The sequence below is a fragment of the Lonchura striata genome, chromosome 5, assembly GCF_050655825.1.
Source record: "Lonchura striata isolate lonStrDom1 chromosome 5, ASM5065582v1, whole genome shotgun sequence".
In the NCBI taxonomy this organism is placed as follows: Eukaryota; Metazoa; Chordata; class Aves; order Passeriformes; family Estrildidae; genus Lonchura; species Lonchura striata.
The window spans coordinates 21964090-21977118 of NC_140707.1; the positions used below are offsets into that span (position 1 = coordinate 21964090).

Consider the following 13029-nt stretch of genomic DNA (forward strand, 5'->3'; position numbering starts at 1 on the left):
GAGTGACCGCCACAGAAACTGTCCTGTGTGCCGCCGGCAGGTGACTGGGGCAGGAGATTCCTGGGTGGTGTCAGAGGCCCCTACAGAAGATGACATTGCCACTTACATCCTTAACATGGTGGATGAGGCGGGGCAGCCCCACAGACCTTGACCCTGCCCACCAGGCTGATCAGGGCAGAACCACTTGAAGCTTTTGTTTTCCCCAGCGTCTGGTTTTATCCCTCCTTGCCGTTCTTCCAGTCTGTCCTTTCCTTCTCCTCTTGGCTGCTGTGAGTCTGCTCTGCTCTCCTAAGGCACAGGGTATCTGAGCAAGTCTCTGTGTGTGCAGTCTTCGTTATTAAACTGTTCTTCCAGCAAACTCTTTGATCATTAACAGAGTTTAACAACAGCATTTGATATTAATTAACAGTTTGACTACTCGATGGAGCAACTTGTAACAGCACAACTACAACTGCAAACTGCTGTTTGAGCATCACAGTGTACTGCTACAGAGATGAACCATGGTAGGTGGCTTGACCTCACAGTTCCTACCCTTAAAAGCAGTCTCTTATTCACAACTAACGTGAATAAAGATAAAGTTAACACTAGTGGTTATTAATTTGAAATTTTACTGTTGAAACTTGAAGATGTCCCACTGCCTGTTCTTCAGTAGGAAGTTACTGCTGCTTTTAGTGTTTACAGATACTTAATCTGATCTGTTAAGACTTTTAGTATAAATTATTTTAAGTCTGTTTCTGAGAGTGTAGGCAGGTCTGTAAATGTACTTGTGCACTTCCCGTTATTCTTCTAACAAAACTTATATCTTAAAATATTTTTTTTTAAATATGATATTTAGCATAGTCTTATCAGCTTGGAAACATTAAACAGTTTCATACACAATGCTAAAAGCAGTAAATCAGCTTTTCACTAGCTTTTGATAAAGAACAGCTAGAATTATTTTTAAACATTGGGTATATCTGAATGCCTTTATTTGAATTAGCACTTAAGGTGTAGTTTAGGCTGATGCTGTGGTTTTATCTGCTCCTCTTGAGTTATTGAAGTGATGAGATCAGAGTTAAAAGGTATATGAAGAGTTACAAGTGATAACCTAAGTAAGGGTGCTCTACTTTATATCTACAAGTGCAATATGCTTTTATGTAGCAGAGGGAAACTTCTTTAACAATAATGTGGCTTAGACTGAGATGCACATGTGACAGCTTGGAAAAGGGATATCTCAACTGGAGTGCAACAGTATTTTGTGTCTAGCAGAATAAAGTCTTTAAGAGCTGAGTTTAGAGAGTCTAAAATTGTTAGTATTCAGGAAACCCATCTTAAGCCTTCTGTGCATAAATAGTGTTATGAAAATGAATGGCTACTGTAGAGAATTTTATATATATATCAATTAACAAATACTACTTTTTCTCACTCAGTAACCTCAAGTTAAAATATTCAAGTGTAGCATTTGAGGGAATAACAGCATAAATCCTGCTTACTGTGAAGACTGCATTTTTCCTTACCATACCTGTTAAAATTCCATTATGCCATAAGGCTTAGGTCCTTTTGTCACAGGTTCTGTGACATGTAGATATGCACATTTAGGTTATTTTTCTTAATTGGCTACAAAATAGCTTAATTACATCAATTTGTTAAAGAATGTGCACAGAGTATGGCACGTGTTTGAGCTTGGCTTGTGACACCATTGTCAAATTAATCATAGGTTTTAAAACAGAGAAGCAACATAGCCTTCATGTGTCTCCATTCATGTGTCTGTCATCTGAGAGCCAGTATGGTTTAGTCTGTAAATCTGTATTTAGCAATGGAAAAATCCTTTTAGGACTGTATATAGCTGAGAACTCTTTTTTTTTTTTTTCCCTTTCCTAAGCCATTGATAGCAATGAAATATTCTTCAGTAAATCTATGAAGTGTTTGGTTGCATAAGGGTGGTTGTTTGGGCTGGAAAGCATTACTGGCCCAGGATTTCCCACTAAAACATGTGCAAATATTCCTAATCGTGCACTAGTTTGGTTTCTTTTTGCTTTTTGAGCTTGCATTAGTCCATGTTCAGAACTTTCAGATAATCTTCGACTTTTTTGAAGTTTTTATATCACTGGAACAGAAAGAGCGTCTAAATGAAAGCCTCAAGCTAACTTTATTTTTCAAGTACTTCAAGAATTATACTTCTGAACTGAGATTTTATAAGTTGACTTTCTGCTGAGAACTTACATGAACTTCTTAAAATGTAATTTTATATTGATGCAAACAGGTTGTTAATTGCAGCATAATGACAATTACAATATAAACTAATGCAAAAATTATTTAAATAGATGAAAAAGTAAACTTTGTATTCTGTACAGCTTTTTTAAATTAAGTTGCTGTAATTCACACTGCTGTGATGTAGATACTGTAATGTGTGCCTTGTAAAATATATGTACTGTATGTTATATGGAGAAATAGATACTTTAACACTGAAAAACTAGTCATTTGGTACTGGTTGGTATTACTTAGACTGAAGTACAACATTTAGCGAATAATTTTGGAAAAGGAATCCATTGGCATGAACATGGCAATGAGTTCCAGAAGCTAGAACTTGAAAATGTGAATTACTGCAAATAGCTGTTGGTGGAGGGCATTAGAGTAAATTAACTTTTTTGTGTGTTAAGTGAATATTTCTTACAGGTTTAATGTGAAATTGTAACTTAAACATTAGAGATGGTATTAATAACTAAGAACATTCCACTATATTAAACTTTCTGTATGAATTGTGCAATAAAGTTACTTTGGAAGAAATGTTAGAGTTTAAGCTTAAGGAATCATTTGGCTTTAGTATTATGGAAATCTGAAAACTGAGATTTGATGCAAATACAATTGCTTTGTACAGGTGGTGTGGTTAAAAGTGTGGCACTTTTGAGTCAAAGCTCTCTTAAACTTTGAAGGGTTGTATCAAGAAGGTACCTCAATGCAGCTCTGCAAAAAAAAAAAAAAAACTGGCTCTGATTTGACCTCTTCTAGGTACACAAATAAATTAGAATATTCTGAAGTGATGGGAAATATTAAACAACTCTAATTCTTAGGGGACAATATTGAGGAGCATGTTTGTTTGGGGAAAGGATTTTTATTTTCAGAGATGTGCGATACACTTTTTCCTCCAAGTTATTTCATCATGTTGCTGATGGTATTTTAAAGTTTAAGAATGCTAAGGTTTGGAATATTTTTTTCTTAATTTTTCCTCCTTTTAAGTAAGAATTGAAATATGTAATTAATGTAACTCTTTCCTCTGTCTAGTTACTTGGCTTATCTGTTTGGATCTTTCGAAGCCAAAGCAGAAATGGGAGTGGAATTCATTAACAGATCAGGAAATTAGAATGAATAAAATGACCAGTTGACAGGCACAGCAGGAGGTAGGTGTACCAGAGCAATTAGCAAACCTTTTTATTTACTAGGTTTCAAGTTTAGGCATCATATCAATATGATGGGCATGATTCTTTTTTTTTCATGGGAAATGGTATATTTACCTTCTTTATCTTTCCTTTAAAGAAAATTCTGTACATAATTAGAAAGGTTTTCTACTCCATACTCTTTCCACTTCTGGAAGCCAGGGCAACCACTGAGATCTGTGTTACAGGTTTGAATGGAGCTGTTCAATCCCAACCCTGTAGAGCTGTATGTGCCAAATGCATTATTTTTGGAAGGAACATACTAGCCATGGTTGTGTTTTGCATCCAGCTAGATCCTGGAAAAACAGCCCCCTCAGTGAGCCCTAAGGATGTCTGATAGAACTAGGAGCTGTATGTTAACCTGGCTACCCTTAGTCCTTACACTGCATATACATCATGCTTTAATTTTGTATTCACACACACTTTGTAATGGAAGTAATATGACAGTAATTAAGTATTTTCTTTGGGCTTCTGCTGTTGAATCATTCCTGAAGATAACTTGCCAGAGGTTTTATCCTCACCTGTTTTAAGTGGGTGAACAGAATTTTGCTTTATGAGTGTGTCTTAAACATCACCCATTTCAAAACTGAATATCTGTTACCTGTCACTTCTTCCAATGCTTGACTCCAAGGCAGGGAATTTATAATACAGCGCTATTCTTTAAGGACTGAAAACTTTTCCTGCTGGGATGTGTCACTGGAATTAGGCTGAATGGGGCTGTGTGCCTTCCAGTGACCACAGTGTGTGATCACCAGGTAACGTTTCGCTCTGAGCCAGCCAATGTTACATCCGTGAGGGATGGGATAGCACATTCTGCTTTTGTGTCTGAGCTGCCAAGATGTTCATCAGCAGATCTTTACTTAACCTCACTAAGCCATCAAAATCCAAATAGTAAACACTGGGCATGGGATTTGTAGGTTTAATATTAGTAGGAATTATCAGTTTTGTGAACTTGGATAGAACTTTGCACTGTGTGTCTGCTGGAATGAAGAATACAATGTAATAGGTGATTAAATGAGCAGTCTTCTTTAGTTCAAAGTGCTATTTAAAAATGCTATGTGGTTTTACAAAGGAAACCTAAAGTATTTGGAAACCTGCACCTCTGAAATTTGTAAGTGTCAGAAGGTAGGAGTTTGATATAACAATCTGTGCTTCCATGCTGATGTGTATCTGACCCATTTTAACAGACCTTCAAAAACTTACTTTTTACGTGAGACCTGTCAGTCATAGTGAAAGACGTAGTGGTGTTGGTGTCTCACTGTTATACAGACTGTGCTGTTTAACAGTGGTGTTTAGTGCTTTGAGAGGTGTGGGGGAGAAATACACATTTCTCAGTTACAGATGAACTGTGCTTCACCTGTGCTGCTCGTGTACAGAAATAAAGTTTGTGTACTGAAAGGGATGATGTTCTATGATGTTCTAGTCTTCATCTAAAAATCTTAACACTTAACACTTCAAACACTGAAGTGGTTTGTATTATGCTTTTCCCCAAAAGTCATGGTGACTGTAGCAGAATATTTGTGTTGATACTATTTATTTAAATCTGTCACTTGTTGGCTTCTTAGTTGGGTTTTGTTAGATGAATCTGTTGTGTGTACTCATGAAATCACACCTTGAACTGCTCTGCCCTCAGGGTCAGGGCTGCTTTCCTGCTCCCAGGCTGGGTGTCTTGACTCTCAGCTCAGTGTCCTCATGTGGGTGCAGGATCAGCAGGAGCTGCTGCATGCCTCGCCCTGGTGCCCAGCTTGGATGAGCAGAGAAGCAGGGTGGGCACCAAGAGATGGTGGGGGCAGCAACGCAATTTCATTTTTACAACTTTATGCCAGGTCTGAATGGTTGGTTTTCATTAACACTGACTTGTTTTAAGCCAGATAAGCCTTTATCCCCTTCTCCTAAATAATGCTCTCTGTCTTCTCTGTCTCCACTGGGTTTTTTCAGTTTTCATGCTTTATTTAGGTTTAGTCAGTTTAGTTGCACATGGTTTTAGTTCTCCTTTAATGTGGAGATTGGGAGGAGCTACATTTTTTTTGAGAGATAAACACACAAAATCCATAACCATACTCTTTTACAATTCATTCATTAGTGTAATGTTTAATGCTTCCACAAGAGGCAAAAGGTAAACATCATGTAACCCAGGCACAGAAAGAAAAAAGCAGTTTTTACAGACACCTTTTCAGACTTGGATCTTAACTAGGCAAAGAGAACAGAAATGTTTAGCCACATGTAAAGAACAATGATAGAAGACAATAAGGTTGACTCTGGGATGTGAAAAAAATATGTATTCTCCAGTAGCAGAGCAAATGCGTTAAGTTTGCTAAAGTAACAGAACAGGAAAGAATTGTTCAGGTAGATAGGTTGTAAACATCAAATAACCATAATTAACCATTTCAAGTTGAAAGTATAAAATGCTTTTGAACTAACAGATTTAAGGAAGCCTTGAATAACATTTGAGCCTCTCTCTTAATGAAGAGAAAGGAGGATGTTCTTCCATCCTGCAGCAGTACTTGCCCAGTGGCCACCTGCAGTGATGTTCTTCCAGCCCCTGAGTCAAACCAGCTGTGTTGTAACCAGGTTTGACCTCAGCGCAGCTGTGGGGGATCAGCCACTGCCCTGTCCTGCACTGGTGTCTGTGTGTACAGCAGTGACTTGTGCTGGATCTGTCTTTTCATTACAGCCACAGCCTGAGCCCTCAAGGTTACTCTGAACAGCCTCACATTAGCACAAAAGTGCAACTTTTAAAAAAATAAAACAAAGCAAAGCTTAAGAACTGAACTTTGGAATCAGTAATATTTGCCCAATTAAAGGACAACCAGGAGAAATGTGGTAGTGGAAGCTTGAAAGGATGTCTGTTTATATTTCCCCAAATATAATACTATATGCCAAATTTCCCCTTAAAAGCAGCACACAAGAAAGCACAGAAAGCAGAACTTGTGGTCGTGACCACTTGTGTTACTGTGGTTACTGTCAGAATCCCAATTACTATCCATTCATTGAATATACAAATCCAGGGTTTTTTTTCAGTAACAGCTACAGACCTACTAGAACCTGAGGTAAGGAAAGCTGAAAAGGTATTAAATATATACACAAATTTGGTTTAATTTTAAGGAAACTAAAAAAGACACATGACAACAAAAGCAGCACTAATAGGTGAAACTACCCAAGTAAAGCAATGTTTATCAGATGGAAATACTTAAAACTGAAATTCTTCATACCAAGCATGTTGCTTATTTAGCACGGACGCAGATGTTTTTCCCAAATAATGTTATGTTGATAATAGTTTATTAGGAAGTTGTACTTATACAAACAAGACATTTGCATTCGATGCAGCTGAACAGCTTAAACTACTTTCTCAGACTTCATCCTAAACAAATGACACAAATCCTGAGACTGCATTCTGTGAGCTGCTAAAGTTCCTAACAGTGAGGCTGACAGGGGCTGCTGACTCAGAACTTGGGACAATTTTACTCTCGTGCAGCTGAGCAGCATAATGTGGTTTCACATGATTTTAGGGGTACAAGGGATATAAAATCTGGCCCATTGCAGACATTAGGCTGGGGCACTGAAGAGCTGAAGTCAAATTCCCACCACCTGTCTGCAGCCTTGGTTTTGGAAGAAAGCCCTCTGCAATCACTGCAGTTCCCTTGCATGATACTGGCTAATTGATGGTTAAGTGGATGGCCAGAGCTCTCCCACTTGTGCCTTGGACTCCCTCAGAGCAGCCTTCATTCCATGCTGCTTCCTGACATCTTTAGGTTTATCTCTCTTGGGGAGCTCTTGCAAGGATGCACAGCTATAGGAGATGATAATGAATTCCTCCCTCCCCTACTTTAGTGCCATTTCCTTGCACAGGAGAAGGGCCTGGCCTAGGAAATACAAGTGGCACAAGATGTCTGACTGAGCACAACATGCAGGGTTTAAAGTCAGGTGAACCTTGATGGGCCAGTATCAGTTACTGGCTTTTCTGCATTAATACTGAATACCTGTTTGAAGAAGCCCAGTGTCCCTGTGCAGGGTATTAGAGAGCCAGGGGTCAGATCCTGCCTCAGGGACTGCAGCCCTTTGAATTGAGTTGCTCTGCTGGACTCACAGGCATCCACACCCTCTGCTTCCCCAGCCTGGAGTCTTTTTTGGTGTGAAACTGTGTGCAGCGTCTACAATACATAGCTGCCATCATGTTACTACCTTTAATTGTTTCTGAAGTACTGTGTCATAAAGATGATGAAACAGAAAGAAAATTGAAAATGATAAATATTCCAGTAGCTGTATTTTACTAACCACTTCCTCATAAATAAATAGTTTAACATAACATACCATTTTTTGAAATGACAGATTTCAAGTGGGCTGGCTTCTGTATAAATAGACAGCTTGACTTCCCATTTAGCTGTAGTTGACTAAAATACAGACTAAAACAAATGTGTAAAAATATGTCAGAAGTAGGACCAGAACCAGGTCTGGCATTTCTACCACTGATTCATAAGAACACTTCCCTTTTTCAAGTAAAAAATTTCTCTTTACATGCAGCCAGAATTATCTGCATACATTTCTAAATAATTTGAATGGGCACATCTATATATTCCCATTACAAAGCAATAAAAAAAGTGTTCTCAACTTTCAAGGCAAAATTTTCTTGATGTAATTAGACTCATTACAATATATAATAGTGATTTTGACACCATGTTTTCCATTTGCTAGATTAAAAAGCATTAATCTGCTGCTCTTCACTAACATCCTACATAACAACAGGAATTAGTCATTGAACAAGATTACTTGATGTTGGAGTTTCTTGTTTTCCAATATAACTGCTGAAACATTGAGTTAAAAACTGTGTCAGAACACCTTCCAGAATGAAAGGGTAGCCTTAAAACCCCATAAAAACTACTAATGAATAAAGGGTTAAACTTAAAAGTCTTAAAAGCCATGACTGGTACTGAGACGTGCAGACCAACCCAGGTGGGTGTGTGCTGTCAGCATCTGCAGGATCCTCAGGTGCACAGCACATCTGCACTACAGATACTCTCTCTGGTTTCCCAGGCTACACAGCAGGGCACAGTTAAGACAGTATGAAACAAATAGTACATGATTCTGAGTTTGCATTTAATAGTTACAGCAATCTTAAAAAGCCTAATGTTCGTAGAAACCGAAATCTTTGCAACGAGAATAACGCAGTAACGGGATGGCAAACGCTGTTTACCTTCCACAGATACTCCCTTTGTCTCTGTACTGTTCAGTTATGTCTCCACAGCATCAAAGACAGGTGATTTGAGGTTAATTAGCATCTTATCCTGCTTAAGAGGGATATATTCTGGTTTCTCTGAGTTTGTAACTACTTGGACAGGGTAGAAATATCTTCTGTTCTCATGGCATCAGCCAGGAAGCTGAGTTCATTGCACAGAGTCTCATACCTGAAGGCCATCCGGATCTGGGCAACATTTGTCTTTCGAATGTCATTTCCCTCAGGCCCTTCCTTGCAATAATTCACCCCTAAGAATTTCTGCTTTTCCTGTGAACGGGATCAGAAGTCAAAAGGAAGAAGTCAGTTCAACTGCTTTGACTTACTGGAAAAATAAGTGTTAGCTGAATGAGTCGGGTACAAGTGAAAAGAGCAGTTTCAACCAGCTGGCCGTTGTACTCTTCCTCACAGTCTTAACCAGTTTAGGAGATTTTAAGGCCAAAGTTGATCCATATAATCACTCAAAAGTACACTCAGTCTGGTTTACTAAAACCCTTTCTGTTAGTGTTCAGCTTTCACTGCAACATCTTGCATGTGAGAGGGTGAAAAGAGGCTTAGGTCTCTTCTGTTTGTTAAATGCTATACAAGAGGAAAATGAGTAGTAGTCACCAGGGAATATTGGAAGAAGCAACAGAATATACTCATGAAGCCCCTTCAAATACCAGTTCCTTCAGAGAAATGTTCAAAAGTGACACAGAAGAGAGAATGCTCTAAAATAATTCCTAGAGAAGGCCTTAGCTGTGTAGAGTTTTAAAACCAGAAGGGAATTTAATCTAATCTGACCACCAATCTAAATCAAGTATTTTCTGTAGTACTCCCTTTTAAGTAAAAAAACATGTCTTATGACAGGCAGTTTGTTTTTACTTAATGCTAAGACATGATGCAGAAAATCACTGGCAGAAGGATATCACCCAAATAATTAGAAATTTGTAACTGGAAGAAGAACTGAGTATAAACAGACATCTGGACTCTCTACATATTTTGAGAATTCCAAAACAAAGCTAATGGGGAAAAGTAATATTAATACTTTACTTGTAATGTAAGACTGCATAGCAGATAGTTTGTGACTATTTCTGGAAAAGAAGACAGGGATGTGCACAAATACATCACTAAGCACCTACTATTCAGTGTTCAGACTATTGACTTCTGGGTTCCTACTTGCCTTAAAACTCACAGGAGAGGTTTTCCAGCCATACTTACCTTATCTGACAATCCACTCTGTAGAACACTGTTTCTTGCTATTTCACACAAGTCACAAGTGCTTAGTTTCCACACCTGAGCTGCAATAGCATATTCTTCCATGAGAGCTTCCTGCAGCACCAAAATACATTAGATATTAAATTATATGTTAATAAGATATAAATGGGGATACATATAATTACTAATTAAGGATTTTATACATGCTCTTTAGACAGCTGTGAAAAATTAGAAGTTTGAAACTTTAAAATCACAACTACTATGAAAAGAATTGTTCATTTCAAATTTCCCAAGGACTACTGGTTAATAATTAATAGGCACTGGGTATCCAGTTAGCTTAGTCTAAGAAATTGCAGCCTGCAGTCCAGATCCTTGGAGGCATTTCTTAGGCAATTCCAAAAGAGCTCTCAGGGTACACAAACACCCTGGAGCACCCAGTTGTACCAGCCCGGGCTAAGGCTAGCAGGGCTCGGCTTGTCCTGGGATGCAGAGCTGAGTGACAGATGGGCCCCTCTGGGCACAGCATGGCTCAAAGCGGTTCCAGCCACAAACCAGGCCACCCAAGGGCAGGAATCTGCTTCAGCTCACTGAGCAAGCAGCTCGTATGTCATCTTGAGATTCCACATCGTGTTTTTGTAATGTACTTCCCCAGATTTATTAGAGTAAGGAAACTGGACTTTCCTGGCACTCTAGAGGATTGTTTATGAAGGCTCAAACCTCCCTTCAGCCTCATCCTTCATTTTATACTTCAACAGCCAACACTGGAGAGGCAAGAGTACAAAAGAAACATAATTAGGAAATCAGACATTTCCTTCTGAAGCCCAACAGTGAGTAGTAGACAGAGAATGAGGAGGGAGAATGAATGAAGTGACTGAAAGACATTGACACTATGTCCTAAGCAATGAAATAAAACAGCTTTCAGGTCATTCTGGACCCTTGTGGTGCTGTTGCCAAATTCAAACCTGGTGCTTTTTACAATTCCTACCTTTGTGTAATGAAACTGCATAGGATCATCTGTCGAGAGGGAGACGTGCAGGCCCTTATGGAGAAATTCCCGTAGTGGATTTTTGGAGTACTCCAGGAATAGGCTGTTGTTACTAAGTGGGGACATAGCAATGGGTATTTGTGCAAGATAATACAGATACTGGAGGACAGGACTCTGAAAAACAAAACACAGTATTTAATGGTACTATGGAGTAATGAAAAAGTGAGGATTTCCCTTGGATAAAATGAAAAAAACAGCACTGCAGGGAGAAAACCAAGATCAAAAAAATTAGGTTGACATTGAACCATGACTTCTGCAGGAAATACATGAAAGTCTGAATTTTAAATCTTACTGGTCTTTATAAAAATAATTTATGATCTTAAATGTAGGTGTCATCCTTTTAAAAATATGGTGACTAATATTTCTGTAGATTAGTAAGTATATATATGACCATTATGGGCACTGCATTTGATATCAGCTGCATACCTTCCCCCAAAACCTGAAAGTCACAGAAAACAGATGGGTAAGAACTGCTAAGCAATTTTTTATTTCCAAAGCTGCAGTCCAATAGATAAATTTTAGGAGCAAAAGAAGTTTTAATTTATGAACAGTCATGTGTTATTGTTGTAAATAATATAAATAATCTGTGATCACGTCATCTTTATGACTGTTTCGCCTTAGCCAACCTATGAACCTTGCAAGTGCCTTTATTACTGTTACTATTGTTAGTACCTGCTATGCCATCTTATCACACCAGGCCATGCAGGAGAGAAGAAAGAGGAGAATGCTTTGGTCACACACTGCTTTAGTGCTACTCTGTCTGGGTCTAATTTTATGACCAAATTATTCATGAGCATAGTATTGGACATGATTTTAGGTACATTTTTTCTTTGTTCTTGGTTATGTTGAAAAATATAGAGAACTTTCGAGCATTAACCAGAAAAAACTCACTTATAAGGGAACTCCTGAAATATTACAGTGTACTCAGCACAAGTCTGCCACCCACTGATCAATTATTTTAAATATGAAAAAGTGCCCTGAGGATGGGTTGAGTGATGATTTTCATTAACTAATGTGCCAGGAATGATAACATTTGTTCTGTCATAAAACATTTGTTCTATCTAAAATATTGTTGTGACAAACAGCTATGTTGAATTTGTTGATGAAAATAATCAAATCCTTGAAGAATTTCAGAAAGAACCTTGAAGAACAGAAATGACAATCAGAGAAAATGACCTTTGTAGAGAAAAAATGAGAGCTTTCCTTAAGTTCTTCTGGGACTAAACCAGAGAGCAGTAGCAAGTCTAAAGTTTTAAATTCTGTTCACGTAATTTTAACTCTGCTTGGAGTAACCAAAAATGGGTGCTGCCAAATCCTTGACATATCTGAACAGTTGATCTTCCTTCCCTGTGAAGACAAAGCTTTTTGTAGCTTAAGAACAGGAAGTTCATTTGAGCTTATTTATTTCATTGAATCATGAAATAATTTGGCTTGTAAAGGACCTTAGAGATCATCTGGTTCCAACCCCCAGCAATGGGCAGGGACACCTCCCACTAGACCAGGTAGTTCAAAGCCCCATCTAACTGGCCTGGAACACTTCAAGGGATGGGGCATCCACAGCTTCTGGGCAACCTGTGCCAGGGCCTCACCACCCTTACAGTAAAGAATTTCTTCCCAATATCTCATCTAAACCTACCCTCTTTCAACTCCCCCTTGTCCTGTCACTACCTTCCCTTGTGAAAAGTCCCTCTCCAGCTCTCCTGTAACCCCCATTTAGCTACTGGAACGTGCTAGAAGATCTCCCTGGAAGGTGCTAGAAGATCTCTCTCTCCCTTTTCCAGGCTGCACAACCCCAGTGCTCTCAGCCTTTCCTCACAGAAGAGGTGCTCCAGCCCTCTGAGCATCTTCATGGCCTCCTCTGGACTCCCTCCAGCAGGTCCACGTGTTGTGGTGCTGGGGGCGGGGGTCTGGGTGGAATTTCTGACCAAACTGAAGAGTTACTTATGCCTTGCTAAGAATGTAAATTAATGAAAAATGTTCATTTAGTGCCTTCTGTTTGAACCAGTGATGGTTGTCTGAGCACAGAGTGATTAGTTTAGGAGCAATACCTTCTTCAGGAGCAATCCATGAGAGATGTTGTCTGCTGTCAGAAAGGCAGAAACAAGGTGAGTGATAGACCCAGCTTCTCCACAGTGAGGTCGAAA

At 38.8% G+C, this 13029-nt stretch overlaps 2 protein-coding genes across 15 annotated transcripts in view; one reads left to right on the top strand and one right to left on the bottom strand.

The window, feature by feature from the left end:
- RNF141 (ring finger protein 141) overlaps positions 1-13029 on the top strand; it is an 81643-nt gene that overhangs the window by 9598 nt on the left and 59016 nt on the right. For all 12 annotated transcript variants that reach the window (XM_085580086.1, XM_085580084.1, XM_085580087.1 and 9 more), the window contains one exon: positions 1-13029. This exon is cut by the window's right edge and continues 24150 nt beyond it. In XM_085580086.1, the coding sequence (XP_085436212.1) occupies positions 1-151 (151 nt within the window). In that variant the 3' untranslated portion in view covers positions 152-13029.
- AMPD3 (adenosine monophosphate deaminase 3) overlaps positions 5477-13029 on the bottom strand; it is a 32924-nt gene continuing 25371 nt past the window's right edge. For all 3 annotated transcript variants that reach the window (XM_085580077.1, XM_021529466.4, XM_021529464.3), the window contains exons 12-15: positions 12934-13029; positions 10826-10999; positions 9844-9954; positions 5477-8913 (exon numbers count right to left, since the gene is read on the bottom strand). The exon at positions 12934-13029 is cut by the window's right edge and continues 25 nt beyond it. In XM_085580077.1, the coding sequence (XP_085436203.1) occupies positions 8737-8913; positions 9844-9954; positions 10826-10999; positions 12934-13029 (558 nt within the window). In that variant the 3' untranslated portion in view covers positions 5477-8736. The remainder of the gene's footprint in view (positions 8914-9843; positions 9955-10825; positions 11000-12933) is intronic.